At 41.3% G+C, this 27,391-nt stretch overlaps 1 protein-coding gene across 3 annotated transcripts in view; it reads right to left on the bottom strand.

Moving 5' to 3' along the window:
• Nucleotides 1-264: 264 nt before the first annotated feature.
• Nucleotides 265-27,391, bottom strand: part of POC1A (POC1 centriolar protein A) — a 37,867-nt gene continuing 10,740 nt past the window's right edge. The window contains exons 3-11 of one of the 3 annotated variants that reach the window (XM_033140684.1): nt 24,625-24,804; nt 22,951-23,058; nt 20,575-20,690; nt 19,299-19,432; nt 15,499-15,567; nt 13,563-13,715; nt 6,999-7,058; nt 5,262-5,465; nt 266-528 (exon numbers count right to left, since the gene is read on the bottom strand). In XM_033140684.1, coding sequence (XP_032996575.1) covers nt 430-528; nt 5,262-5,465; nt 6,999-7,058; nt 13,563-13,715; nt 15,499-15,567; nt 19,299-19,432; nt 20,575-20,690; nt 22,951-23,058; nt 24,625-24,804 — 1,123 coding nt within the window. In that variant the 3' untranslated portion in view covers nt 266-429. Of the gene's footprint in view, nt 529-5,261; nt 5,466-6,998; nt 7,059-13,562; nt 13,716-15,498; nt 15,568-19,298; nt 19,433-20,574; nt 20,691-22,950; nt 23,059-24,624; nt 24,805-27,391 lie in introns of all 3 variants that reach the window. The other 2 variants (XM_033140682.1, XM_033140683.1) reach the window with 2 other exon arrangements.

Genomic DNA, 27,391 nt, shown 5'->3' with positions numbered 1-27,391 from the left:
TTCTGCGTCTGAAGGGAAACTCCCACACTGTTCTCAGATGTGCGCGCACACACACACACAATTTCAAGAAGTCTACAACACAGGTTCCAGAAGCTTGTCATTTCCAAAACGAGGCTGTCTTAATTCTTAACAGAGCTGCTCTGAGAAGCAAAGCCAGTGTTACTTTAAAAATGAACAACTCCTCAACACCTGGAAATGCGAATCAGGGTAGTAAAGCCAAGCATTACAAATGGCCATCGTTAGTAAGAAAGTTTAATCTGAAAAAAGTATATTTACAGACACTATTAAGCTGTACAATTAATTCTAATAAAATAGTAAATGTTTTCACTTTACAAATCAGCCACACAATATATGCTGAGAATACACACATACACATACACACACACACACACACACACAATGCTGGCTGCCGTCAGTTCCCCAGCGAACTCAGTTGGATTTACTTTGAGCAATCTTCTGTTGATTCTCAAGGCACTCCTTCAGCTTGTCTTCAGTTAATGTTAATCTTTGTTCGAGAATGGAAACAGTCTGCAAAAGGAGAAAGGCAACAGCTGAAAGGTGTTGGAAGACCTTAGCATGGGACAAAGCTGAACTCGATGAAACTTCACCCTGAGCAAATACGCCCAGGATCAGGGTGTGCAGCACATCTTCTACTTATGCATTGCGGGCTGTTTTGCTGCCTTACCAAACAGCCTTCCAAAGAGAATAATAACAATCACACAAAGTTACGATAGAACTTAAAATGTCTACTATTGAGATGTAGGGTGCTGGCACAACATGGGAGCAAAGGAGCTTGCTATTTTCAATTTTAGATGCAGATATTTTTTTGGGGGGGGGGGTGATCAGGGGAGGGAATCATTTCCCTGCAGATCATTTCCCTGCTGCTCTCCAAAATTTCATGCCACAATTAACTCCCAACCGAGAAAAATAACCTTAATTAAAAAGGATTTGCCATAATATGGTCCTGCTGAAAAAAGTCATTGTGTGAAAGAATGTCTGGCTTTTACTGTACACTAATTAAAGGACGCAGGTGGTGCTGTGGTCTAAACCACTGAGCCTCTTGGGCTTGCTGATCCGAAGATCGGCGGTTCGAATCCCCGCGACGGGGTGAGCTCCCGTTATTCGGTCCCTGCTCCTGCCAACCTAGCAGTTCGAAAGCATGTCAAAGTGCAAGTAGATTAAATAGGTACCGTTCCAGCGGGAAGGTAAATGGCGTTTCCATGTGCTGCTCTGGTTCGCCAGAAGTGGCTTTAAGTCATGCTTGCCACATGACCTGGAAGCTGTCTGCAGAAAAACGCCAGCTCCCTCGGCTTATACAGCGAGATGAGCGCCGCAACCCCAGAGTCGTCCACGACTGGACCTAACGGTCTGGGGTACCTTTACCTTTACCTTAATTAAAGGACCACTGGATCTGAGACACAGGGAAGGCAGAGAGAATTCCCCTACCACACCCAACCTGTACCCTCCCATTCATTGACAATACTGCATCAAGCACAGTGAGAGGTGAAAACAGGGCTGGTGTCCTCGTTCCCCAAGCAAATATAGCCTCCAGCCCTCAAGAAGACAAAGCCAATATCAGATATACCCCCATTCCCCAATCAGAAATTGTGTTTCCTGGGATGAAAGGTCACACCCTTTCAAATAATCCTAGAACTGTAGAGTTGGAAGGGACCACGAGGGTCATGTAGTCCAACCCCCTGCAATGCAGGAATCTTTTGCCCCACATGGGGCTTGAACCCTTGACCCTGAGATTCAGAGCCTCATGCTCTACCAACTGAGCTGTCAAAGCTTGGATTTTGTTTGGCATGGGGAGGCAGTTTCTTTGGCCAGGGTGGAGCGAGGAGAGAACCCTATAATCACTGAGTGACCTGGGAAGGAGGGTGGGCTCCCTTTCCATGGGCTCACCATCAGTGGAGGCCACTCCAGCCACATCAGGAGTGACTGGCAGGTTCTTCCTCCCACTGCAACATTCCATGTGCTGCTCTAATCTGTCCCATAGGAATGAATGCTGGCAATTTAGTTATATGACAGAAAAGCAAGAGTAATAAAAAAAACACTTTAAAGAAATTATTAAACAGAAAAGAAAAGTAAGAGTACACACTGAGAGACAACCTTGAGGTGGTAATAGGGCTAGCTAGCCTTGGGTCTTGCTTACCAGCAATCCTAGTACTTGGATTGACAGGAGAGCTTGCCTCCTCTTAAGTGTGCCCCACACAGACTTAAAGCAGAAGAATGGGAGCAAGTGAGAATCAAACCAGATCTGCCTAGCCATTCCCTGGGTTCTTGGTCACAGGACACTGACAACTGGTTTTTACAGGTATCTTATACAGTGAAAGTATTAGAAGCCAAAGAATCACCAGTCACATACAAACTAAAACTGGCTGTCACCCTTCAATAGATAGCAAACTACTACTTCATTGTGTGTTGTAAAGCCTGGGAGAAGAATATTTTTGCAACATGAGCTGAATGATGTTTGCAGATATGTAATATTAGAAGAGCAATTAAGGCGTGCAGCAATAACAGCCTCGCTAATCCACCTGGAGCCTCCTATGGGTGATAAAGGCACATATTTAAAGCAATCATATTAGAACCTGACCCTGAAGTTCAAATGTAGAAGGCACATGTATACAAAGCTAAACCTTTATCTTTCAGTACAGCGTGTTAGGTGTTAGGGCCCTCTGCTGGTCCAAAGGACTGCCACAGTAAGAAATCTCTGATAAGTACCAGGTGTGAATTTGTGCAGTTAATATGGTTTTTAAAGGTTCAAAACAGAATACAAGTTGAGACCTATGTATTCACATTTAATTTCGTCGTAAGCCGTGATGAAATAACTGTAAAAGAAATGCAAAAGATCATTTACCCAGTACATTTAGTATTTATACAACACTTCCTTCAAGCATTGTATCATATACACTCTCAGTAATCATCAGAAACACCCTGTATGGTAGGCCAATATTACCATCCCTATATTACAGAATGGAGAGGGGAGAGGCTGAACTAAGGTCTGAACTGGAGACTTCCAGATCATAACTAACAATTTAAATGCATTAGCGGCTGCCGGTGGTCAGAGCTAGACCCATGAGACAAGGTGTTCGATTAGAAGGGAGCCATTCTGCTACATTAACCTGCCAGAAGGGAATACTGTCACTCTGAGATGCCACACACAAACACCCCTACCTATCAACTTCTGTTTGTCTAAAGTCAATTCTCAGGCGCCAGCAGCCTTGTTCTTTTTTGGTAAAGGCAAGGTGGGGCAATGGCTGTTTCAAACTGCCGTCACAAATACAGTCTGAGCAACTGGGACCTGCCATTTTAGTTTCCCACACTGTCCCCCAACATCATGTTGTTTTCCTGGAGAAGAAGAAGAAGAGTTTGGATTTGATATCCCGCTTTTCACTACCCGAAGGAGTCTCAAAGCGGCTCACATTCTCCTTTCCCTTCCTCCCCCACAACAAACACTCTGTGAGGTGAGTGGGGCTGAGAGACATCAAAGAAGTGTGACTAGCCCAAGGTCACCCAGCAGCTGCATGTGGAAGAGTGGAGACACGAACCCGGTTCCCCAGATTACGAGTCTACCGCTCTTAACCACTACACCACACTGGCTCCCTGGTGTGCTGCTACTGCCAGGTATGCTCAACAGAGGCAGGCTTCCCTGATAGCAGCAGCACTAGCAAGCTGGCCAAGGACTATAACCACTTGGAAACACTCAACTGTAATCTCTGGGCCACTGAATTTCCAGTTCCGCATTCTTCCAGGAAACTTTATCTGGACTAGCCTCCTGGTTGATAACGCCAAGCAAGAAAGATCTCACGATAATGCTACTGTATTTAGCAATTGCAGAGACCAGGACCAGGGTGGACTTAAGTCCCTTTAATGTAATCTTCCACCAACTCGCTCAATCGCTGTGGGGTTTGAGATATATGCTTGACTTGTCAGGGAGCGCCCATTCAGCAAGACAGAACAAGGCAGAGGCTGCTGACAAAATGAACACTTCAGCTAAAGTGCAAAAATTGGAACTGAAGAAGCAAGGCTGCATATGAACATCTTGCTGTGCGGGACGTAATACCACTCCAGCCTCATCATTCCTAAATAATTAGTGTCTGGCAGATGGAAGCTACTTAACAGAATAAAAACAGTCCTGCTGTTCTCATGTACACAGAAACTCCACTTGACACTTTTGTCTCAGGAGGAAGCGGCCTATTCCACAGTATCGCCACTGACCGCAACTGGAGTCGCCCACCACCGTGGTTTGAGAATAGATAGGCCAGTGAATCTCAATTTAAAAGCAAATTGTATCCTGCACAGGATGGCACTCAAGGCAGCTCACAACACAAAAACACCACAATTAAACACACAATAAACATGAACCGAGTTCATTTTTGAAGAACTGTGCATTCTATGTTTTGAGTATTGAACAGATCTCCCCAGATGCAGAATTCAAATAAAGCAACGGAATTAGAATAAAGCTAGCTGCATACCAATGACAACTAGAGGGGGAGAGTCTTTGTCTGCCAGAGAGAAACTATTCTGAACACAATATCCCATTTTATAATTTAGAGGAAGCTGGTGATACTACGAATCCATGCCTCACAACCTTCCAAATGGGGCCAACCACACATGACGGCTTTTTCTGTTACTAAGATAATGCTATTGTAGGAGAAAACACGCATGCTGTCATTTGTGAAGTTTAGTACAAATGTTTGGTTTGCCATGAACACTGTTCCTAGGGTCTCATGGGCCATGCCTCACCATTTGTCCCCAATGCTAAATCAAATAAAACTTGGGCTGATAGGAAGCACATGCTGAATTCTAAGATAAAACATTTCCTCTCTTTATTTGCAGACTAGACAAGTAGAAAAGGACTTAAGACACATCAATGAAGAATCAGTTGAGCATATCTTTTGGGATATTCCATTTCAAGGCATCCATTTCAAGGAAAAGTCTTAAGTAATAATCCCTTTTAATACCTACTTTATCAACAAATAATGGGAGGAAATGCAGAAGTTTTATGAATCTATTAAAGGTTTCATAGAGGCTCCTGAAAGTACAGTGGTACCTTGGGTTGCAGACACGATCCGTTCCAGGGTGCCGTTTGCACCCCAAAAAGTCCGCAACCCGAGCGGCGATATCACGCATGCACAGAACGCTTCTGCACATGCGGCGAAACCCAAAAGTAAACACTTCTGGGTTTGCCACGTTCGTAACCCACGCCGTTCACAACCGGCAGTGAACGCAACACGAGGTACGACTGTATTGCATACCTGAGTGAGAACATCCAGCTGTCCCACAATATGCTGGAGGGTGCTGGCAAGGCCAGCCTCGTCAATTTGTTCATGTTTTCTTCTGGTGGATTCTGCCGTTTCAGTTCCTTGAATATGTTGAATAACGGCGGATTCTGCCGTTTCAGTTCCTTGAATATGTTGAATATGTTTATCTGGAACTTCTGCGAAATCCATCTCTGATTGCTAGAAGATGAAAAAACATTGCTTACCATATTCAATGGAAATTGGCGGAGTGGGTAGGTGAAGACTAGTGGAAAGACACATCAGCTCAAATGAAATACACAGTTAAGGATCATGTGCATCAGAAATTCAGAGAAGGAAGGCTGCTGAAGTCACTGTACTGCAGCTGTACTGCTGAAACCCTCCAAGTTGTGCATGGTGGCCACGAAGGCTACTTAGTAGTGATCAGCAACACAGACATTCTGCCCATAAGCCATCCCCACCCAACCCTTTCCCAGTGAAGCATTTATCATTTAATTTAATTAAGTATAAAAGTGAAATATAACCAGAGAATCAAAAGGAAGAGCAAACCAGTGATATTTTTATACTCGTCAAGAAATTTAGAAGCTCTTGGCTCCTCAATTTGATGTCAGGGGAGAAACATTTCTCATGCCCCAAGGCACTTCAGATGATATTTTGCACCTTTAGATGGATATAACTCACATATGTTTGAATGGGAAGTATATAATTCTGATAAATACTAAAATACAATGTAAAGTGTGCATTTATTAAATTACAGCACAGTCTTTTCCTAGCCTACTGGATACTTAGTCATCCTTTCTAGCTCAATCCACATGCAACATTCTCTTTCAATAATTCCTCAGTGTTTATTGACAGGTGCACAGGCCAGGAGAGTCCACCTACAACGAATGTGGAATTTGGAAAGATGCATGTTCAATTCCTAGCATAGGGCTATTTCCCACAAAAGGGAAGAAGAGCACTGTTTCCACCATAGCAGGAGATTTATTCCTGAAGCAAAGGAGATTTGGACATCTGTGGCCTCTAGGATTTTATTAATCACACTTGCAGGCAGAAGCCTGCCCTTCAAGTATTCCAATGTTCACTACAAGCAGGCATAGGTCCGTAACTCATAGAAGACTAGGTCATAGTTTAGCTACATGCATGGGCTACAAAGACTCATGTGCTGCTTCAGCCTTGCACAATGCCCTCTTCTCTCTTTTCCCCAATGCTAGGGAAAGACTTTGACAGTGTTTACTTTCAGTTTCTGCAAACCCCGGCTTCTTGCTGCATATGAAGCAAAGATGATGGTTCAAAACCAACAGATGGAAGTTTCAATACAAGCTAACTTCAAGCCATGGGTTATAATGTGGTTGTTTGAGCAGAGTTTGCTTTCAACCACCATCTCTAGGTCATAGGCAATGATAGGATTTGTGGAAGCTGGGGAAAAAGTCTACATAAGTGTTCCTTCTGGCTGTGTAGCAGGATAGAGAGGGGGCAGTGTGCAATTTTCAGGCTTTGCTTGGTCTCATCCTAGCTTATGTATGTAGTGCTAAACCATGACGTAGCATTACATGCACACCAACTCAGAGCTCAGATTTGATTATCGTTTTCCATAACTCACAAAGTGTGTTTCTGTCAAAGTCAATAAGTGAGGCTGTGACAAAGCTCTGTCAAAATACCGTACTTGTGAAGGCTTGCCTCTACTCATCACATTAACAGGGAAAATTCCCTACAGAGATGTTTGGTTTCACTTACCTTTTCTTGTCTGTAAATTGCAGCTTTCTGAATCTCTCTACTGCCAGTATCCATTGGTTTCTACAAGCAAGGAATCCAAGAGGGTTATGTTATTCTGCATTACCTGACATGTGAAACTCAATGCACCCTAAATATTCCCATCTGCCTCCGAGAGATTTTCAAAAGTTAGCTACCTGCTGACTTGAGCTGCACACTGACTTGACCTCAATGTCACAGTGCAAAGCAGTGCCCTGCTGCCCAATTTGACAGCCCCAAAACTTGGGTTCTGCCCTGCATGATTGTTTCAAATAATGTACTCCCAAAAAAAAGACCAAGTGCTTTCATCACTTATTCTCACGAGTTGTGACACTAGCCACTGCTCAAGATCTAAGTGGCTTTCCCCATAATTTGATCCTGAAGAATAATTTCATTTGCCTTACTAGAGCAGGGAGTTTAGTAAGCATTTCTTAGCAAGCAGCTGTACTGTGAGTATAAGGAAAGGTCATCTAGGATTACGGTCCTAAATGCAAGGGGCCTGGCTTCTCCATAATGGGCAACAGCCCCACCATCACTTCCTTTATTTCCCTTGAGGCTTCACATAATCTGTAGCTTAAAGGTAAAGGTAAAGGACCCCTGACAGTTAAGTCCAGTCGCAGACGACTCTGCGGTTGCGGCGCTCATCTCGCTCTATAAGCCGAGGGAGCCAACGTTTGTCCACAGACAGGTTTTCCAGGTCATGTGGCCAGCATGACTAAGCCGCTTCTGGCGAAACCAGAGCAGCGCACAGAAATGCTGTTTACCTTCCCGCTGGAGCGGTACCTATTTATCTACTTGCACTTTGACGTGCTTTCGAACTGCTAGGTTGGCAGGAACTGGGACCGAGCAACGGGAGCTCACCCCGTCGTGGGGATTCGAACTGCTAACCTTCTGATCAGCAAGCCCCAAGAGAGTGGTTTAGACCACAGCGCCACCCTTGTAATCTGTAGCTTACTGGACACAAATAAACCTTTAAAAGGTATGACATAAAATAAAAGCAATCATAGATTGTCCGAGTGAAATGGCTCCATTTAAGATTTTTTCAACTTGCTCTGATTAAAAAATAGAATAAGCATAGAACCTTCCAATAAAATAATCAAACGGATATTCTGAAGTTCAGCCTGAGAATGATTGCATACTGGAGCATATCACGAGTTTCTCTAGCCCACTGGTAAAAAACTAAATTTAAAGTAGGACATGTAAAACTGACTCAGGTTCTTCATTATTACACCTATAGTTTACACAAGGTTCAAATGGGGCTTTCCCAAGCCTTTTAAGAAGATCAGCCCCACTCCAAAATCACAGTACCGATGATCAAAGATAAATAATGGTAGCAAACCAGTATTTGGTACTATCTAGACAGCATCATAAGATCAGTGCCAAAGCCCTTAATTCCTAGCACACACTTAATATCATTCACAACTTAGTTTTTAACTTTATTTTTCAATGAAGGAAGCTGGAGCCTTCAGACCCTTTCAGCCAAGCAAACGCACATACATGTGCATGAAGACAATGGCACTCACTCAATGGTTATCAAGCCACAGAAAGAAAAATTAATCACAAGACACTTTTCAGAGCTTGTTCGCAGCCAATATGCAAAATTCTAAACAGGGACTATTTAGAAGGAGTACTGTATAATTACACGAGTGCAGAGAATAATCCTATTTTAGTTCATTGTTCCTGTGCACAATCTGAAGAGCACAACAGAACAAAGGTATTTGATACTAAGTACCTACTTAACAGGTACTGGAAATATTCAAAAGAACAGAACACTGAACGTTAGGAGAGGCAAGACTATTACTAGCAACAACATAATTGACTTCTTTATAGCTTCTACTGGATGAGAGCTGCAACTACTGTGGGTTGGGAAGGAGAATAAAAGCAATCCTCTTTTGGAAATTCCTATCACACTCCCAGGTAGCAGACCAGTCTTGCTAACTAAGGGGGTTGTCACAGACTGGCTGGACACAGAGGAATGGTGGGAGGCACCAGCTGGGGAACCCCCAAGCAAAGAAGGCTCAGAGCCCAGGGACTGGTGGTGGTCAGAGGGAGAAGACTGGGAGGAAGTGTCGGAAGCTGAAGAGGTAACAGGGCTTAGTGAGCTGGGAGTGTCTGTGGCAGAGAGAAGTCCGGAATCGGGGCAGAAGCTGAAGCAGGAGAGGAGGGAGGCCAAGACTCAGAGATGGTGAAGAGGCAAGGGAGTCTCCCCCTCCTGCTGTGACAAACTCCTCTCCCCCCTGAGGGAGGAGAAGCTAGCTTAGTGGGAGGCAAAGTCTCCGATAGTTTGGAGAAAACTCTGAAGAGGGGACTTAGGCAGCTGTGGGAAGACAGGAAGCTTCAGTCTCAGCAACTGCTTCAGGGAGGCAACCTGCCGCAGACAAGTCGTTGTCCTGTGCAGATCCTGTTTTTGCTAACCAAGAGTTAACTCCAACTTGCTCAGTGTGATTTACTGCTGGCTCGCTCCTGCCAAGTGTTTGCCAAAAAAAAAGGTGGTTCGTCCAGCAACTTATCTGAGCCTGCAGAGGCTGAACTTTATTCACAAGTTGTTTCAATGGTGTCAGTCCATATTTACTGGGTTATTTAGAGCATAGATCATAGAAACATAAAATTCAACAATAATTACTTGGCATTTATATACAGTGGTACCTCGGGTTACAAACACTTCGGGTTACAGACTCCACTAACCCGGAAGTAGTACCTCGGGTTGAGAACTTTACCTCAGGATGAGAACAGAAATTGTGTGGCGGTGGGAGGCCCCATTAGCTAAAGTGGTACCTCAGATTAAGAACGGTTTCCGGTTAAGAACAGACCTCTGTAACGAATTAAATTCGTAACCAGAGGTACCACTGTATTGCTTTTGAATGTTTTAGTACTTTATACGTTATCTTATGATCCTAACAACAACTCCTCTGCAAAATCCAGGTTCTAATTTCCATATCACAGATAGGGGAAGGTTGAAATCCCTCCTAGCACTACATAGCAAGTTCATGGCAGAGGTGAGATATGAACCAGGAACCTTCTGCTTCACAGCTCAAGTTTCTTTTCTCCACTAAGCCACACCAGTTTTCTTTAAAACAAACTTTATGGTCCAGCTAGCATTTCTCAAATACAAACCCATGTAAAATGACAAAGATCAAACACATACAACTCTTCCTTACTGAGTTCTCTGCAGTTTTACATTCAGGAGAATTCCGAACAAGAGAAAGAATGCCATAAATAGAAAGCAACTTGTATTCCTATCCTCCCTAGAATTTGTGTAGCCATGGTACGAACTAGAAAGTCCACTCTCACTCAGAGTAACCAAAGTTATGGAGATTGTGTACATTTGAAAGTATATGCCTAGTCTAATACATCAGATAGTTTAGTTAGGAATAGAAGGAGAAACATTAGGATTTCAATATTAAACTAAAGAAGTGCTTGCATTTCATGACAAAAGTCAGGTCATTATAAAAATATTTTCACCTATCAGACTAGTTATTTTAGATATGGGTAAAGGATTATTTCATCCCTAGCTGCACAGAAAAAGAGTAAAGAGTGACACCCAGTGGAAGAACTCTAAGAAAAAGAAAACACTGAGCAGATCCTCTGAGGCATGAGTTTTTGTAGAAAACTGGACAAGTTATAAAAATGCATGATAAGAAGCGAAAGGTGATAAAGTCAAGGTAACTGGAAGATAATCCAACCAGACAATAAATCTACATTCTTCCAAAAGCTTTCTTGAAACCTGAAAGCCAAACCCATCAACAGTCTGGTTCAGCTCAAAACAAAACGTGTCAAGTATGCCCACAAACATTAGAAATAAATAATAAGCACCAAAATTAGTAAGGCACTGTACAATCAAAACAAGCTATTTCGATAGGCAACGATGAAAGACAATGCACAATCTGGTTTTGATTATGGAAGGGCTGCTTAGTAGAACTAGCAAATTTCTTAATGAGGAAGTGAGGACTTCCTTATTCCAACAGACTTTTGGGAACTGACTGCTATTAATGAAAAGGGCTGGTGCTGCAATGTTTTTACTGTAATTATGCGTACATATTTAATAGATCTTATAATTTTTAATTCTATTAGTATATAATTTTTTAATGAATAAAAATGTTTTTAGCTCTTCTTATGAGTCCCTGTCAGAGAGAAAGGCGGGATATAAATTAATAGATGAGGAGGATGATAAACAGATGGTGATGGTGATGCTCACAAGCGCTCTGCAAATATGAAGTCCTTCTTTTAGGATTATGCCATATTATTCTAATCTGAACTAATTAAAATTGCCTCAAATACTGGAGGAGCTGGGATAAAAAAAAACACTTTAAAGGGGGGGAAAACCCCAGCTTTCAATCTCACTATTCTCTAAACTCTTGAGTTATTTGTGCCACTTGATAGTTCTATTTTATTTTGTGCCATTTTAAAACTGTTTAGTGTGGGGAAAGAAAAGTTACATTCTGTCTTTTGGAACTTGGGTCGACCATAAAAATAAAAAAATGCGCATGGCAACAATTCCAAGTTGCATTTAGAAATATAAGCAATTTCATGGCTGCTCAGCAACATTTGGTTGCAACTTTCTCCGTTGCTCAATAAATGAATACATCCCAGGGTGGTGTTCATTATAAGCAGTGGGGTGGACCCAGAGCTGCCCCTCCCCAAGAACAGAAGAGGTTCCCCACTGAAGATAGGGAGCCAATTATCATCGATTCCTCCTCCCTCCTCCTTTTGTTCACTGCTTATACCACCCTATTTCAGAGGATACCCTCAACTGTCCAGAGCAGATTTTTAGGAGACCGCAAGGGGGAATGAACCAAAGCCAGCCCCCCCCCATCCCCGCCAACTTCCTCCCGGGGGAAGGATCCCATAAGTTAAGTCTGGCTCAGGGGAAGTCTGGAAAAAGTTGAGGGAGAAAGGCAGGAAGTCTAACCACTTTCATTTTTATTTCCGCCAAATCCAAAACATTAATTTAATAAACAAATAAATAAATAAATAAGGTTTTTGAAGGTGTCCTCAATATGAAGAACACTTAAATAGTTCGACTGACTAAACACTGCCAGAACCTTTTGCCCTGGTTTCTTTTTCTGAGACTTTAAAGAAAAAAACGAGTAACCAACCAGAGCCATTCAATTCTGAGAAGGTTATGTAAGGAGCACGGCATGCATTAGACCTCTTGAAGCATCGCAGCAGCTCCTGTGCTGCTCTACATGTGGGTGTCCTGGTATCCCTGTACACACAATTGGGGTTCCAGGTTGTATGGAATCCTTCATGCATACAACTGTACCTGTGAAGGCACAGGCCAAAGAGGGAAGGGTAGTCGACACTCACCCACACCTGTTTAGAGTGATACATGCCAAAAGGGACTGCAAAAGTGACTGAAGCCAGAAAAAAACCCAGAAGTATTCAGATCTCTCATGATTATGAACCTGGTTAATTTTTTTGCTTTGCTTTTAAGATGAACTTTTTTTTTATCCTACAGGGGCCACAGAGACAGGATAAACAGAAAAGATATAGCAGCAAGGGATAGGTGTAGGCTTCTAAGAGGCACAGTGAATGGTAGTCAAGAAAGACAAACAGGAATTCTTAACAAAACTCTGGGTTGATTCTTCAAGACATTCTTCCACAAGCCTCGGGATAGTATTGCTATTTATACAATTTATATTGATCATCCAAAGATCACAGGGTGGTTTACAACACACAAACTCAAAATGCATGACATAAAATAGTAAAAAGAAAAAAGAAGAAGGTTTGCGCTATGATCCTGTAACGCACCTTAGCTAGGAGTAAGCAATGCTCTATTTAGTGGGGTTAACTTCTGAACGGACATTTATAAAAGACGACACTATGTACAGAAATTTGCTCAGGGCTATTTTTGTCAGCCGGAACTCAGTTCCTGCACCTCTCAGGTGGCTGCCATTGCCATTATAAGAGAACAAGGTGTATTATGGTGAGCTCTGGCACCACTTTTTCTAGAAAAATAGCACTGGGTTTGCTTTTTATGAAATAAATACTCAAAGAATTACATTGTACATGGTGTAAGCCATTTAATTTAATCACTTCTCTTAGGAGTTCCAAGGAAATTGTTTATCCTACTCCCATCATCCCCTCAAAATGCATGAAAAATCTGCTGTGGGGGGAGGGAGATGAACCAATGCCCAAATTAGAATGAATTCCTAATTTGAGAGCCACAGGGTCAGAACAGAAAGCACATCTGGCATATGAGCAGTTTGAGAAGAATTTGCTTATATAAAGAATAGCTGGATGAAAAAGAACAAAATGATACTAGTCAGCAACAGAAACAGCCCAAGAGACCACTGACAAAATGCAAGAAGTGGAGTGCCTTACACAGTAATCAGAGGGGTAAGAATGGGACTATTGGACTTGAATGCCAGGCTTTGCTTTCTTTATCATCAACATGCAATGAGAAACTCAACTGGGATTACGAATAATCTATCCCAGAAAACTAGAAATATGGCAATGGAATTTCTTGACAGCTATCGGTTCTACCCAAAGTGTGGAATAACCAGAGAACCGAAAAATCTAGAATGACCATCAAGGACATCAACTTACCACACTGTTGGAAGATCCATTCACATTCATACTGGACCTCTGTGTTCTCAATGCATCACCATAGTCAGTGCCATTCACATTCATACTGCATTTCCGTGTTTTCAGCAGGTCGCCATAATCAGCGGCATCAAAGTTTGTTTTCCACACCATTACCTGTAAAGCCATTTTGAAACAGCTTTCAAACATACAACGATTTGGGTAATAGCTTGTGTACAATTCACAGGATTAAGATTACATCTTCCCCAGAATAAATACTACCATGAAGCTTTTCCAAACTATGTTTAAGTAATATTGCCTCCCCAGCAGAGTAGTTTCATTACAAGCTATCATTTTTTTTAAAAAAAAAAAAAGCTTTTGAAAGATTGGCCCAGAGAGCACATGATGCTATTAAGTTTTTGAAGCTATGATTCTTCTGTATTGCCAGAGAGCACTGATGCAAAACAAACAAACAAACAAACAAACAAAAACAACAATATATTTGTACCCCGCCCATCTGGCTGGGTTTCCCCAGCCACTCTGGGCAGCTTCCAACAAAGATTAAAAATACATTAAAATGTCACATATTAAAAACTTCCCTAAACAAGGCTGCCTTCAGATGATCAAAAGCAACTTTGAGATTAGTAAATAAACTGGCTACTTTTAAAAAAAGTTTTCAGAAGCATGCAGATTGTCTGGGGCTGTATCTAACAAGCCTTCATTGGAAGATCCACTTATTAATGCTTTCCCATCTTTATTTGTTTTAACAACACACACACACACAGAGAGAGAGAGAGAGAGAGAGAGAGAGAGAGAGCGCCACTCAGTATAAAAATGAGAATTTAGGTCATTAGTAAGTTGCCTCTATATAAAAAATAGGAAAGATGCATAGATTAGATCCTTTGGGCAATGTCTGTGATTCCTATTAGCACCTCTTGGCAAGGGCAGACTACAGGGGGAATACTGCTCAGCTGCAAAGACGGCTAACTGATGGTAGGTACTGGAATCCTTAGGCCCAGCACACCTTAAGGAATGCGTTCCCTCATACATATCTCCCTGTTCTTTTAAGATCAGCTGGAAGTGTCAGCTCCAAGTTCCATCACCCCAGTGATGCCAGACATATCAGTACCAGGAGGCCAGGGCTTCCTCTCTAGCAGTGCTGCAACTTCTAGAACAAGCTCAAATAACTTCCTTAATTCTGACACCAATTTGACATATTTCCACTCTTCCAGGCTTCTAAAAGGCTGATTTTGATATCTTGTTGTTCATTTCTAGTTGCAATACTCTTTTGTACTCTGCCTTGGGCATTTTTATAAAAAGGTAGCAAATCCCCCCCCCCCCAATTGCATTCAGCTGCTTTCAAATAAAAAACAAGATTTCAATATTTTAAGGCAAGTTTGCAGACACATAGAGGAAAGTAAACAGAACAGCACGACCATATCTAAAGCTCTCTCTCTCTCTTTCCCCATTTAGGCCTAGAAACACCACCAAAATATTTGGTCTTCCAACTGGCCCTAAAATCCCATCGTTGAGACATTTATCAAACTTATTGCAACTCATTTTCTGGGCTCCATTTCAGCTGGTTTATCCTGTCTTCAACTACCAGTCATGACTAAACACTGCAACACAGCCCACAATCTTAGACTCTGATGAAAAGGAATGAAAGGGCTGGGCAATATTAACATGCTGGTGGCCTTTTATACTCAATCTCCAAACTCAGGTGAAAAACAGTTTGCTGAACAAAAGTTTTCTAAAGAATCAGAGGAGACTCTTATCTGTGATGCTTGCCCTTGGGCCCACTGTATTTTGTCTGTATGCATATTTTAAAATAAAATAAAATAAATAAAATAGGTCTTTATTGTGAAATTGCAATTGTAATTTGTTGTAATCCATCTTGAGTTATGTGTATGAATTAGAAAGGGGGGGGGAGTTTTATAGAAAATAAACATGAAGCAGATACCTGTTCATCGAAGCCTCCAGAAGCAAAGAAATCTCCAGTTCTCGAGAAAGTAACACATGCAGCTGGTCCCTGTAAGAGAACAACTCATATAGTATGGATTGAACAGCCAGAAACTATATATTGAAACGGGCAGTGGGAGTGGACCTGCTTTTCTCTATTATATATTGCAATACAGTGGTGCCTCACAAGACGAAATTAATTCGTTCCGCGAGTGCTGTCGTATAGCGAAAATTTCGTCTTGCGAAGCACCAACGGGGGAAGAGCAGTTTGACGGGGGGGGGGAATCGTGAAAATTTTTCATCTCGCAAGGCAAGCCCATTGAAAATTTCGTCTTGTAAGACAGCCTTCCGCTAGCGAATGCCTTTCGTCTAGCGAGTTTTTCGTCTAGCGAGGCATTCGTCTAGCGGGGTACCACTGTATATTCGTTGCAATCCCCATGTAATTCAACCACAACTAAGCATTAATGTTGACTGAAAGCATATTTAGAATACTTATATCCTGCTTTGCAGCCCCGAGAGGCTATAAAGCAGAGGTTCTTGCAGCAGCTTACAAAATATTCTCTGGAGTCAGGAACAGAAATAACATGGTGTCCCCATGATGCCAGGATTATTCAGGTGGCATTCCCCCTCCCACCTGCATCCCACTGAGGTCCTCTGAGTTCTGCAAGGGGGTGAGGCTGAGCAGCTAGATCGCATGCAACCCATGATGGCAGCATGTTTTCCCTTGCTGGCAGGCAACAACTCCCACTGACGTCCTCGGAGGCAAGGGAGTGGAGCTGAGAATGTACAGCTATGACACGCTAAATAACCTTACCCAGTGATGGTATCTTGAACCTTCAATTATATTTGCACAGAACCACCCACAGCCAAGCAGTCTGAGAGCAAGGGAAGATACAAAATTTAGAAGTGCCTACTCCCTTTTTTAAAAAAGATCTCCAAAGTGTACAATAGGTTCCAAACTACTAAAATACTAGATTTAACCTCAAAAAAAATTGCTGGCTGATTAAATTATGTGAACAAAGTCATGCCATGCAAACTTTTGAGAAGCAGCTAGAATACAACTTGGTTACAATAATGTTATCCTCAACCAGCGTAGTCATTCAATCCCAATATTCCAAGGTTAGTGCTTCTCCCAAGGTATTGCCATAAATTCCCCTGAGTAAAAACTGAATCTACCCACAGATTTATTCTGCAACCTTCTAGCCACTTACCTGGGAGTAAGTTCCACTGAACTCAATGGGACTTATTCCTCAACACACATGCACAGGGCCATCTGTGCATCCCCAGATGACAAATCATGGCCACTGAATGTAAACAGAGACTAATCATTTGTTTAGGACAGTTTTGTCACTGGTATGATTCATCTAGAGATAAGTATGTGGGAAATATAATTCCAAACATTTATGTCCAGTTTCTGCCAGATCTCATTTTGAAGGAGACATGAAATCTGCATTACTGAGCTTTACTATCAGATGATTCTTGCCTCAACAGATTATAATCTATGTAAATTTTTCACACAAGGGAGATACTGTACTTGCAATTGTACATTATCTTAAACGTTATGCTTATGGATCTTTTTATAATAATGAACAATGCAAATTCCCATAACTATCTTCCTTGATTTGATTAAAACAAAGCAACCACAGTGGGTATATGGATTCTACTGCAAAACTAATTACTGTATACATCTAAAGTGCCATGATATCACTTTAATCAACCATGGCGTCCCCTAAATAAACTTGTGAAGTGTAGTTTGTTAAGAATGCTGAAAGTTTTTATTTGTTATTCCACTCAGAGAACTACAATTTCCATTCTGGGAACTGTAGTTCTATGAGAATAATAGGTGTCTCCTAACAACTTTCATCATCCTTAATTCCCGGGATTCTTTGGTGGAAACCACGACCATTTAAAGTGGTATAAGACTGCTTTTAATAATAGTGCAGATAGGACCTTAGTGTGAGAAACCATGAAAAACGTAGCATTATAGAAGCACTTTAATTTTAGTCCAGATTTAATATAGACACATCCACTGGGACCTGTTCCAGATAAAACTACTCAATAAATGTGCTTAGATTTGCTTCTACTTGCATTATACAGTACTCCTGTGTTGTACCCACACCTATTCAGTCTTGTTAATTCTTTGAAACAGACTCTCATTTGTGGTCTATACGTTACATTCTATGGCTCCCCACAAAAAAAAGTTATTTCTCTAAAGATTATTATAGCTTTGTCTGTATCAAGCCTGGTTTATCTATCCAATTACATGTCCTGGGAATGGGTTTAACCTGCTATCCCAATAATTGTTCCAGCCTTCCCCAAGCTGGTGCCCTCCAGATGTTGTTGGACTACAATTCCAATCATCTTTGGCCATCAGCCTTGCTGGTTGGGGCTAGTGGAAGTTGGAGTCCAGCAACATTTGCAGGGCACCAGCTTGGGGAAGGATGAATTATTCTATCATGTAGGACAAATTAGACAGCAAGTACAGCTTTATCAAAAAAAGAAACAAAAATCCGACAACCCTCCAATTGACACACAAAGAGGGGGGGAGGAGGGAGGGAGAGAGAGAGAGAGAGAGAAGAGGAGACGCTGTACTTCTGCACAGGTTTTAATGACCACCCAAGAATGGCATAGTTCTGAAACATTCTGTTTCTGTACAAGTAAAATGTCAGCAGTGGGCCTATGTATTCATTCCAAGCCCTGTTTGTACTTCAAGAAGAATGTATTCCATAAACTGAAAGCCTTAAAACGCAATCACAGCACACCAAATTTTGCAGCTGCAAATATCAGCAGTGAGTTAAAACACCATTTCCCCAATGATCCTTCTGGTATGAAGAGTAAGCACCATTATAATTGAAGACAGCAATGTAAACTTGGCAGCCTTCTCTATGTAAACTAGTACTAATCAGCTAGTAATGAATTCCTGGTAAACCAATAGTTGCGTCAAAGCGCTTCTAAGGAATCCGAGGCTTCTCTCATGAGTAATTGTCCCGCAGCGCCAGCACAGTGCCAGAACAAGAACCAAATCTGAACCAGGCACAAACACGCAAATTACAAGAATTTAACAAGCTGTTCATCCAAGTAACAAATATTCCCTGTAGACTAGCCACTTGACTTACTGTCATTTCTATCAAAAGCCATTTAAAGCCTAATTATTAGTCTTATAAGATTGAGCACATCTATGCTATTAGGTCCCACAGAACTCCATATCATCTCCCACACTTGTTAGCACCTACATGTAGACTTCCGTTTCAGTGTATCTGAAGAAGTGTGCATGCACACAAAAGCTCATACCAAGAACAAACTTAGTTGGTCTCTAAGGTGCTACTGGAAGGAATTTTTTATTTTGTTTTGTTTTGATGAGCAACGTCACCCAGAGATTTTACACTCCCTGATCTATTTCTGCTTTACATTGGAGCCAGGTGAGGCAGCAAGGCAAATAAAGAAAGGCATGGCAACGAGAGCAATGGCTTTTCTGTACTGCCAAGCAAGCATCGGTTGAAATGTACTCCATGAAATGGAGTTTCAGACTCTTTGGAAGCCAAAGAGAAGGAGAAAGGAGCAGACAAAGAAATATGGGGAAGAATTATAGTGAACGACTCAAAGCAAAGGCAGGAACATAAGAGAGGAGTCCCAAAAAGACTTTTGAGACAACTGCACTCCTGCCTTTGAGAAGGGAGGGGAGGCAAATCTACCCGAGTCCATTATAATATCACAGGAGAAGGTTTAGTGTACAGAAACGTGTGTGGAGTGTCAAAAGGTCTACAGTAATAAACAAATCATGTCTAAAGAAGTTCTCCTCACCTGGTGGCCATGAAGTGTATATAGCAGTCTCCCCTCTAGTAAATCCAGTATTTTTAGAGTTGAATCGTTGGAAGCAGTAATGAGGTAGTTTCCAGAGGAGTGAAAAGACAGGCAGTTCACTGAAGCACTGTGAACTAAGAAAGAAAGAAAGAAAGAAAGAAAGAAAGAAAGGGAGACAGCATAAGTTACCAATATAGTTTGACATTAAAAAATACAAACTGAAATAGAAAAGGTGGATAAGGTATAAAAACATCCATACAAAAAATGGCTGAAAGGCATCCCCCCCCCCTGCTTATGATTTTCATCCTATATTAATGTAAGTTTTCAAGGACCCTCTGAAAAATGTAGTCCTATGAAAACTGGCACTGCCTCAGAAGCTCAAGGTCTGCCATAACTGCAAGTTACAGTAAAACACATACACACTTCTTTTCCTCCAAATTTTAGTTTTTAACAGAATAAACACAATAGTCCCAGTTGTAGCAATAAGCAACTCTTCAAAGATTTCTGACCACTACACCCTTTTGAGCCCCTCTGGTTAGCTGCACTGGTGTCAGACAGGGCGTGGGAAGCCATGAGAGGGCAGCTAAGTAGTAAGGGAGAGTTGTGGAGACGGACATCAGACCTGGAAATCCAAAGTTCATCAACATCATCTATTAAATTAAACTGCATGTATGGCCCAGATACCATCAGCAAAGTGTAATTCAAAAGACCATTGTATGTGAAATATCTTTGGATTAAAGGCAACCTTTAATCAATCCAATTTATTTATGCAGAGGAATTCTCTACAGCTGCAGTAGCATTTTATGATGAATATTAAGCCTTATAGTTTAATGTATTACACAAAATACCTTATTGAAACAAAAATGTCATTCCTGAAGTTTAACTAAAAACAAGCACTCTCTCTATATAATGGCGTGATCACATTTTATTTAATTTCTTTAACTTTGGGACTGTATGTTTTAGAAAAAGTATCTTCTTTTAAACCAGGTGTGGGGAACCTTTGGCCCTCCAGATGTCGCTGAACTACAACTCGCATCAGCCTGAGCAAACATGGTCAATGGCTAAGGATGATGGGAATTGTAGTTCAGCAACACCTGGAGGGCCAAAGCTTCCCTATGCCTGTCCTAATCCAATGGTTCTAATTCAAAATTCTACATGCAGCTGTTTCTGATGTTTGGAAGCTACGATGGCAAAACTACCTTTTTTGTTTAATGATTCACTTCAAGAATCAAGCTACAAGTTTAGCAATTAAGACTTCTGACAGTGCATTGCTTACCTTGGTAATGCTGCAGAAGCCTATTCATCCTAACATCCCATACTTTCACTGTGTTGTCTGTGCCAGCTGCAGCAATACATGTACCACTAGGGTGAAAGTCCACATGAGGCACAAAGCTGCAAAAAGATTGGAAGACAAGATCAAATCTCTCTTCTATTTTGGAGGAAGAAAAAACATATTAATCTAAGCAAGTAGCAAAAAATACTAGCTCCTCAAAAGTTGTTCTTACAAAACATTGTGCAACTTCATAGTAAGTTTCTCCTAAATGTGTAAGATGGAAATTAACTGTTTTTATCAGCCAGTTTTCACTTTCCAACATGGTAAAGTCACCATGAGACTTTGCTCAGTCCATTGTATTGACTATTTCACTGCAACACTGGCTCTCTGTGCACAAAGAAAGTCACAGAAGGGTGAACTGTACTATGTTTCCTATGTTTCAGTTACAGGTAGGTAGCCGTGTTGGTCTGCCAGTCAAAACAAAATAAAAAATAAAAGCATTCCTTCCAGTAGCTACTGGAATGAATTTTTTTATTTTATGTTTCCCATGGTTTGGGGATTAGAGAAACTTCCATTGGGATGCTTTTATCTCTTTGGATGTGAATATGAGGAGCCCTGCAGAACACTGCTCACCCCAGAGGTCTTGTCCTCTCTGCACAAAACTACTGAAAGCTGTAACATACAATCTCACAAGTAACACAATATTCTCTTAATTTAGAGCCTTTAATGATATAACATTAATAAATAAAGCTAGCCTAACGTGCTGAAATCAGTGGATTATGAAACTACCGATTCCTGCTAAAATACTGAGGACTTTAAAAATGGAACAACACTCAGCCTCCTATAGCCTCCTGAAACATCTGAACTGTCAGACATGGAAAAATGAACAGGAGTAATTCAAAGCTGAGAACTGCTGAGGCCATTAATGATGCAACTATTTGGACTATTCATGTTGTCAATAAATGAATTTGATAGCTTATTGAAATTTGCATCTTCACATTACGTTAGATAGAACTTTATTTTTGTAACTGGGTTTGTTTTGTTGTCAGATTTTTAAAATAGACATTAAAAAAGTGGCATCACCCCGAAGATTACACATTCCTTTCTCCAATTAAGGTCCAGGTGCAAGTGACTGCTGAGCCCTTGGCTGGCAATCAATATTTATTATATTTTGCCCCAGTCTTCCACCAGGGGTCTCAGGGTTACATTTCTCCCCACTTATCCTGCTTTACCTTAACCAACAACCCTGAGAGATGAAGTAGGCTGGCTGAAAGACAGTGAAAGGCCCAGGGTCACCCAAATAACTTCAGGGCTGAGAAGGAATCATAAAGAACCTTGCATTGCCACAGAAGAGCATAAAGAAGAGAAGTACAGCTGTACCTTGGAAGTCGAACGGAATCCGTTCCGGAAGTCCATTCGATTTCCAAAACGTTCGGAAACCAAAGCGCGGCTTCTGATTGGCTGCAGGAAGCTCCTGCAGCCAATCTTAAGCCACAGAAGCCCTGTTGGACCTTCGGGTGCCAAAGAACATTCACAAACCGGAACACTCACTTCCGAGTTTGCAGCGTTCAGGAGCCAAAACATCCGAGTACCAAGGCGTCCGGGATAAAAGGTACAACTGTATCTGCTAATCCCCAGCACTCTAGGAAAGTTAGAACACTAAGACAAGTTCATGCATGACCCACTTGAATCCAACACCCTCTGTGGTAAGTCCTGTGGTAAGACAAAAGTGAGCCTTATCCCAAATCCCGGGTGGGATTGACTTCCATTGTTTTATTTCTACGTATTCCGTATTATATTATGTTGTTAGCCACCTGGGGCTCAAGGAAAGGTGTTATAGAAATGTTTGAGATAAATAGGAGCTCTCCTAAGGGGCATGGCTGAGCCAAGCGAAAACAGCGTCCAGAACGCAGACACACAGTTTAAGCCTAGACTACAAGTAGTATTTATGGCACTAGTCTTCAACGAGACTCCCTCACAATATAAATTTCTATCATACGTGCGCACATTCAAATGGGCACAGTCACCATGTAAAACCAACATTGTTTTCAAAGAAACTGTGACAACTTTAGCACTAGTGTGACTCAGGCTTAAAACTCATATAATAAATGCTTGCGAGTCTACCAAAAACAAAACAAAACAAAACAAACCTATGCACAAATGCAATTGTTATTATCTGGTTTCTAAGCTTAGTGTGGTGTAAAACATTATATTAAAAATTTAGAGAATGTGACCAAATTACAGAGAATGTTCACAGAATGAAACATGCAGCACATATGGAGATATGTTCTTGTACATCAATATAGCAAAGCTCTAATCAAGGTTCCCCAAGCTGAAGGCCAGTCCCCTGACGCCCCAAAGAATTGCACCAATACTTGCCCACCATGTTCACAGAAAGAATGTATACATTCTCTGCTTGTTTTATCCCAAAGTTTGACAGTTTTGTCATCACTGGATGATACTATCAATCTTCCATCAGGAGAAAACCTAAAATAAATACATTCATTAAAGCAAGATTAGGAGCAATTTAAGCTAGATCTGTACTGTCCTCAGTGACAACAAGATCATTATTCCAAAAGTTGATGGCTAAGAGACACCTGTGCTAAGCAATGAGGGTGTTACTTAACTACTGGTAAGTTTTACTCAAAATAGTCTTACCTTTGTCATGTTCATTAATTGCAATGAGTCTACTCTGAGTTAAAACATAGTTGAATACCACCCATGGGCCTTTTTCAAGGACTCTTCTGATTGTAATTTGTTTTAACCAATTGCAATGTTTATTTATAGTTGGTAAGTTGCCCTGGGACTGTAAAATGATGGGCAGGTAAGAAATTCAATAAATAATAAATACTGCTGTTGATTAACTCTTGGGAGTTTCCTCTTTGACAATCTATCTCAACAAGATTCCATCAACTATGCATATAGTCAGAACAATGGACTTTTCCATACATGGACAATCCTTTTGAGATATTACGATAACCAACAAAAACCATAGCATTAAAATGTAAGCTTTTCTATTAAACAATCCTACTGGACCAGTAATTAATGAAATACTATATTAATGAAATACGGCACAGGTAAGTCTTATTTTTCCATACAATTATTTCCCCTTTTTGTTATCTAAAATTTAAGCCTCTTTGGCACTAACAGTAATTATTAGAAACCATTTTAAAGAACAGAGGTCATAGACAGTACACTTATTGAAAACAAAGCACGTGGCGAAACTGACGGGGAAGATCAGAAACCAAGACCAAGTATTTGTTAGAGATTGGAGTAAATTCGTAGTTTATCTAAAAAAACCACAGCAAGCAGTTAAAACCATTGGTAATGAAATTTGTAACGTGAAACTGATTATGATAAATTAGGGATACATAATAGTTGGAAAAATTACAATATGCAAAAAAAAAATACTTTTTAAATTTAAGAACCCATGAGAGGTAGGGCAGGAAGTTGGAAGGTTGAGGGACCTGTGAGAGATAATACAGTATATATGAAAATGTGAAAAAATAATAATAAATTATTACAAGAAAAAGAAACCAAAGCACTTATTGAAATCTATGGATTTCAGAAAGTGCACTCAGTAGGATGACTTACTGTATATTCTGGCATATAAGACTACTTTTGAGAAGGAAAATCTTCTCAAAAGTCGGGGGTCGTCTTATACGCCGGGTGGAGAATCTGCGGTCGAGTATATCTCTAACTCTATATTTTATCTGGGAAAGTTGGGGGTCGTCTTATACGCCCAGTCGTCTTATACGCCGGAAAATACGGTAGATAATACTGCTTGGTTATATTCAACTGACTGCTTCTTCTAACAATGAAAGTTTCCTTCCAACAAGACAGGAATTAGTTGGAAACACAACTGAAGCTCTGAAAGGTGGCTAACTCCTAAAGTATTGATAGCCATGTTAAAAGATGAGTGGCTTTATAAGTGAGTTAAGCAGAATTTCAAATCTTCCTATAGTTGTGTACTTTTTCTATACAAACTGTTTTTATGCCACATATATATCACCGCAACAATGTCAACAAACAGGAAAAAAAAGTTTTACTTACTTCGCACAGCGAACCCAGTTTATGTGCTGACTTAGCGAAAATAAGAATTTTTGTCTGTGGACAGCCCAAACTTTAACTGTTTTGTCATCAGAGGCTGTAACCAATGATTGGCCATCATTAGAAAAGTGAACACTTCTGACGGTTGCCGTATGAGCCTTGAAGGTAGTCGATTCTCCCTTGCTAAGTTTAGCGGGGAAAGCACAAAAGATTAACATGCTGCATTCCACACAGTAAGAAGCTTATGTACATTTGACTACTGGCTTCTAATATATATATTTACATTAGGAGAAAGCTGTGGGTTTTAGGCCTCTGGAGCATACCAAACACAGGAAGAAAACTGTTTTACTTAAATCTAGTTACTGGAATGGCTCTTAACTTCAGACAGTTTGCGTTCGTATCTTTTACGCAGAACTAAATTTTTTTTTAAAAGTTTAAAGTACCAGTAGTAAACGTCAAACAGACTTGTTCCAATGATGCAATTTAAAGAAAAACCATGTAAGAACGTCACATCATAGGTCTTGCTGCAAAAAGGAGAAAGACGTCTAAACATGAGGGGCATACTGTGAGTTTGAGAAACTTTACAAGAGTAATTCTCATTTAATTATACACATACATCATTCCGCCCTGAACTTTTTTGCACAAATAAGTGACGAGCTTCAAGCATATTTGTGTATTCTTGTATATGATTCTACTGCTTACATGAAAGTACAGAACATTAAGCTAGGAAAGGTCAGAGCCAGGGTTTAAAAAAGAAAAAAGGCATTGAGGTCCCTCTTCCAAATATCTATATATATATAAAAATGTTCAAGATGGGTGCGCAGACGCGAAGGCCTTGCTCCGTAACCGCTTGACCGGTTGCCTTCAGATTTGGACACAACATTCCTTGGCCATATGGGAAGGTTCTTAGGTACCTAGATTGCAAAAAATAACACAACTTTCCCAGGTAAATCTGTGAATTTGTGCAAAAAAGCGCCCTCCAGTGGACGTCAAAGCAACACACGCTTTACAACAACAGACTTCAGAAGAGGGTGGGAGGGAGAGCGGAACTTGAGGTCGCCTCAGCCAATAGGCTGTTGGCAGGGGAGGGGCTGAATCAACCTTTAGCTACCACCGCCATAACAACTCCTTGCCTCTAGCTCGGCCAATTAAAACAGTGAACAGACATGAGAGTGCGGAGGTGACAGAACAAATCACAGCACAGTAGTTCAACAGAACAAGCTGTGGAGAGCCAGTCAAAACCGGGGGGGGGGGGGGGGGCGGAGAGAAGGGAGGTAGGAGATCAACACAGTTTTGGAGTGACCACAGAGAGTGCGGGGGAGGGGAACAAATCATGGCGCGTGAGTGGGAGGAAGATGAAAACGGGGAGGGGGCCGGGGACTGAGAGGAGGCACGCAGAAGTTCATCAGGATAAGCTGTGGGAAGACTGAGAGGAGGCAGGCTTAAGTTCACCGGGATAACGTGTGGGGAACCAGGCGAAAAGGGGGGGGAGGGAAGCCTGAAATGGGGCACACGGAAGTTCGTAGGCATAGGCTGTGGGAAACCAGGCGAGAACGGGGGGCGGGGGCACAGCAAGGCGTGGCCGGGCCAGCTAGTATTTCATAAAATTTATACACCACTTGGTTGTAAAAAACCTGGAATGTGTGTGAAACATTGGAACTGCCTTGTAGCAAGTCAGACCGCCCATCCATCTGGCTCAATATTGTCTGCAATGACTGGGAGTGGCTCTCCAGGATTGCAAGCACAAATATGCCCAGCTCTACCTAGAAATGCAAGGATTTGAACTCAGGACCTTCAGCATGCAAGCTCTTCCACTGAGCTACAGTTCTTACCCAAAGCTCTCCCAAGTGACATATATTTTCTTCTCAAATACTGTAGTGTGTGGCTACTTCTTAAAAACTGGAGTGAAAGGCTGTTTGCCATACACGGAACAAGCATAAAAAAACTTCTAATTCAGCATGTTTCAAAAAAACTGAATATCACAGAAGGAACATTTACAATATACATGTAGTTAAGCTTTCCTCAATGAAAGTGTACCCCGAGGCCTTCCAATGCAACACAAACTAGATGGGATGAAGCAGTAGCTTTTTCTTGTTGAAGCAATATACTGATCATCAACTCATTTTTAACAGAGACCATACAGTCATACCTTGGAAGTCAAACAGAATCCGTTCTGGAAGTCTGTTCGACTTCCAAAACTTTCGGAAACCAAGGCACAGCTTCCAATTGGCTGCAGGAAGCTCCTGCAGCCAATCAGAAGCTGCGGAAGCCTCATCGGACATTTGGGTTCCAAAGAACGTTTGCAAACCTCAACACTCACTTCTGGGTTTGCGGTGTTTGGGAGCCAAAACGTTCGACTCGCAAGACGTTCGAAAACCAAGGTATGGCTGTATTTGGAATCAATCTACAACTAGAGATCAGTAATGTGAGTTCCGTCCAATAAGTGTACCAATGAACTGACACACAAAGGGCTTCTTAACCTTGTCAACAGAGTCTTTGCCATTGTTTTTCCCTTATATACACCTGTTTTACACTGATAAAGTCAATGCACTTTATCCAGAAAAATAATGTCTGCCTTCATCGTTAATAAGCTGTCATATTCACCGTAACTGAACTTGGTTAAAACAAAAAGCCAAATTCAAATCTTGGAAGACTTTGGAGAGAGCGGCTGTAACTCAGTGGCAGAGCTCAGACATCACCTACTTTAGATCCCAGATTCAATCCCTGACAAGGATCCCCACACAAGGATAGAAAAAAATCCCGCTCTGAA

The sequence above is a fragment of the Lacerta agilis genome, chromosome 2 (assembly GCF_009819535.1).
Source record: "Lacerta agilis isolate rLacAgi1 chromosome 2, rLacAgi1.pri, whole genome shotgun sequence".
Classification (NCBI taxonomy): domain Eukaryota; kingdom Metazoa; phylum Chordata; class Lepidosauria; order Squamata; family Lacertidae; genus Lacerta; species Lacerta agilis.
The sequence above is the reverse complement of the archived record's forward strand: the minus strand, read 5'-3'. Positions and strand labels throughout refer to the sequence as shown.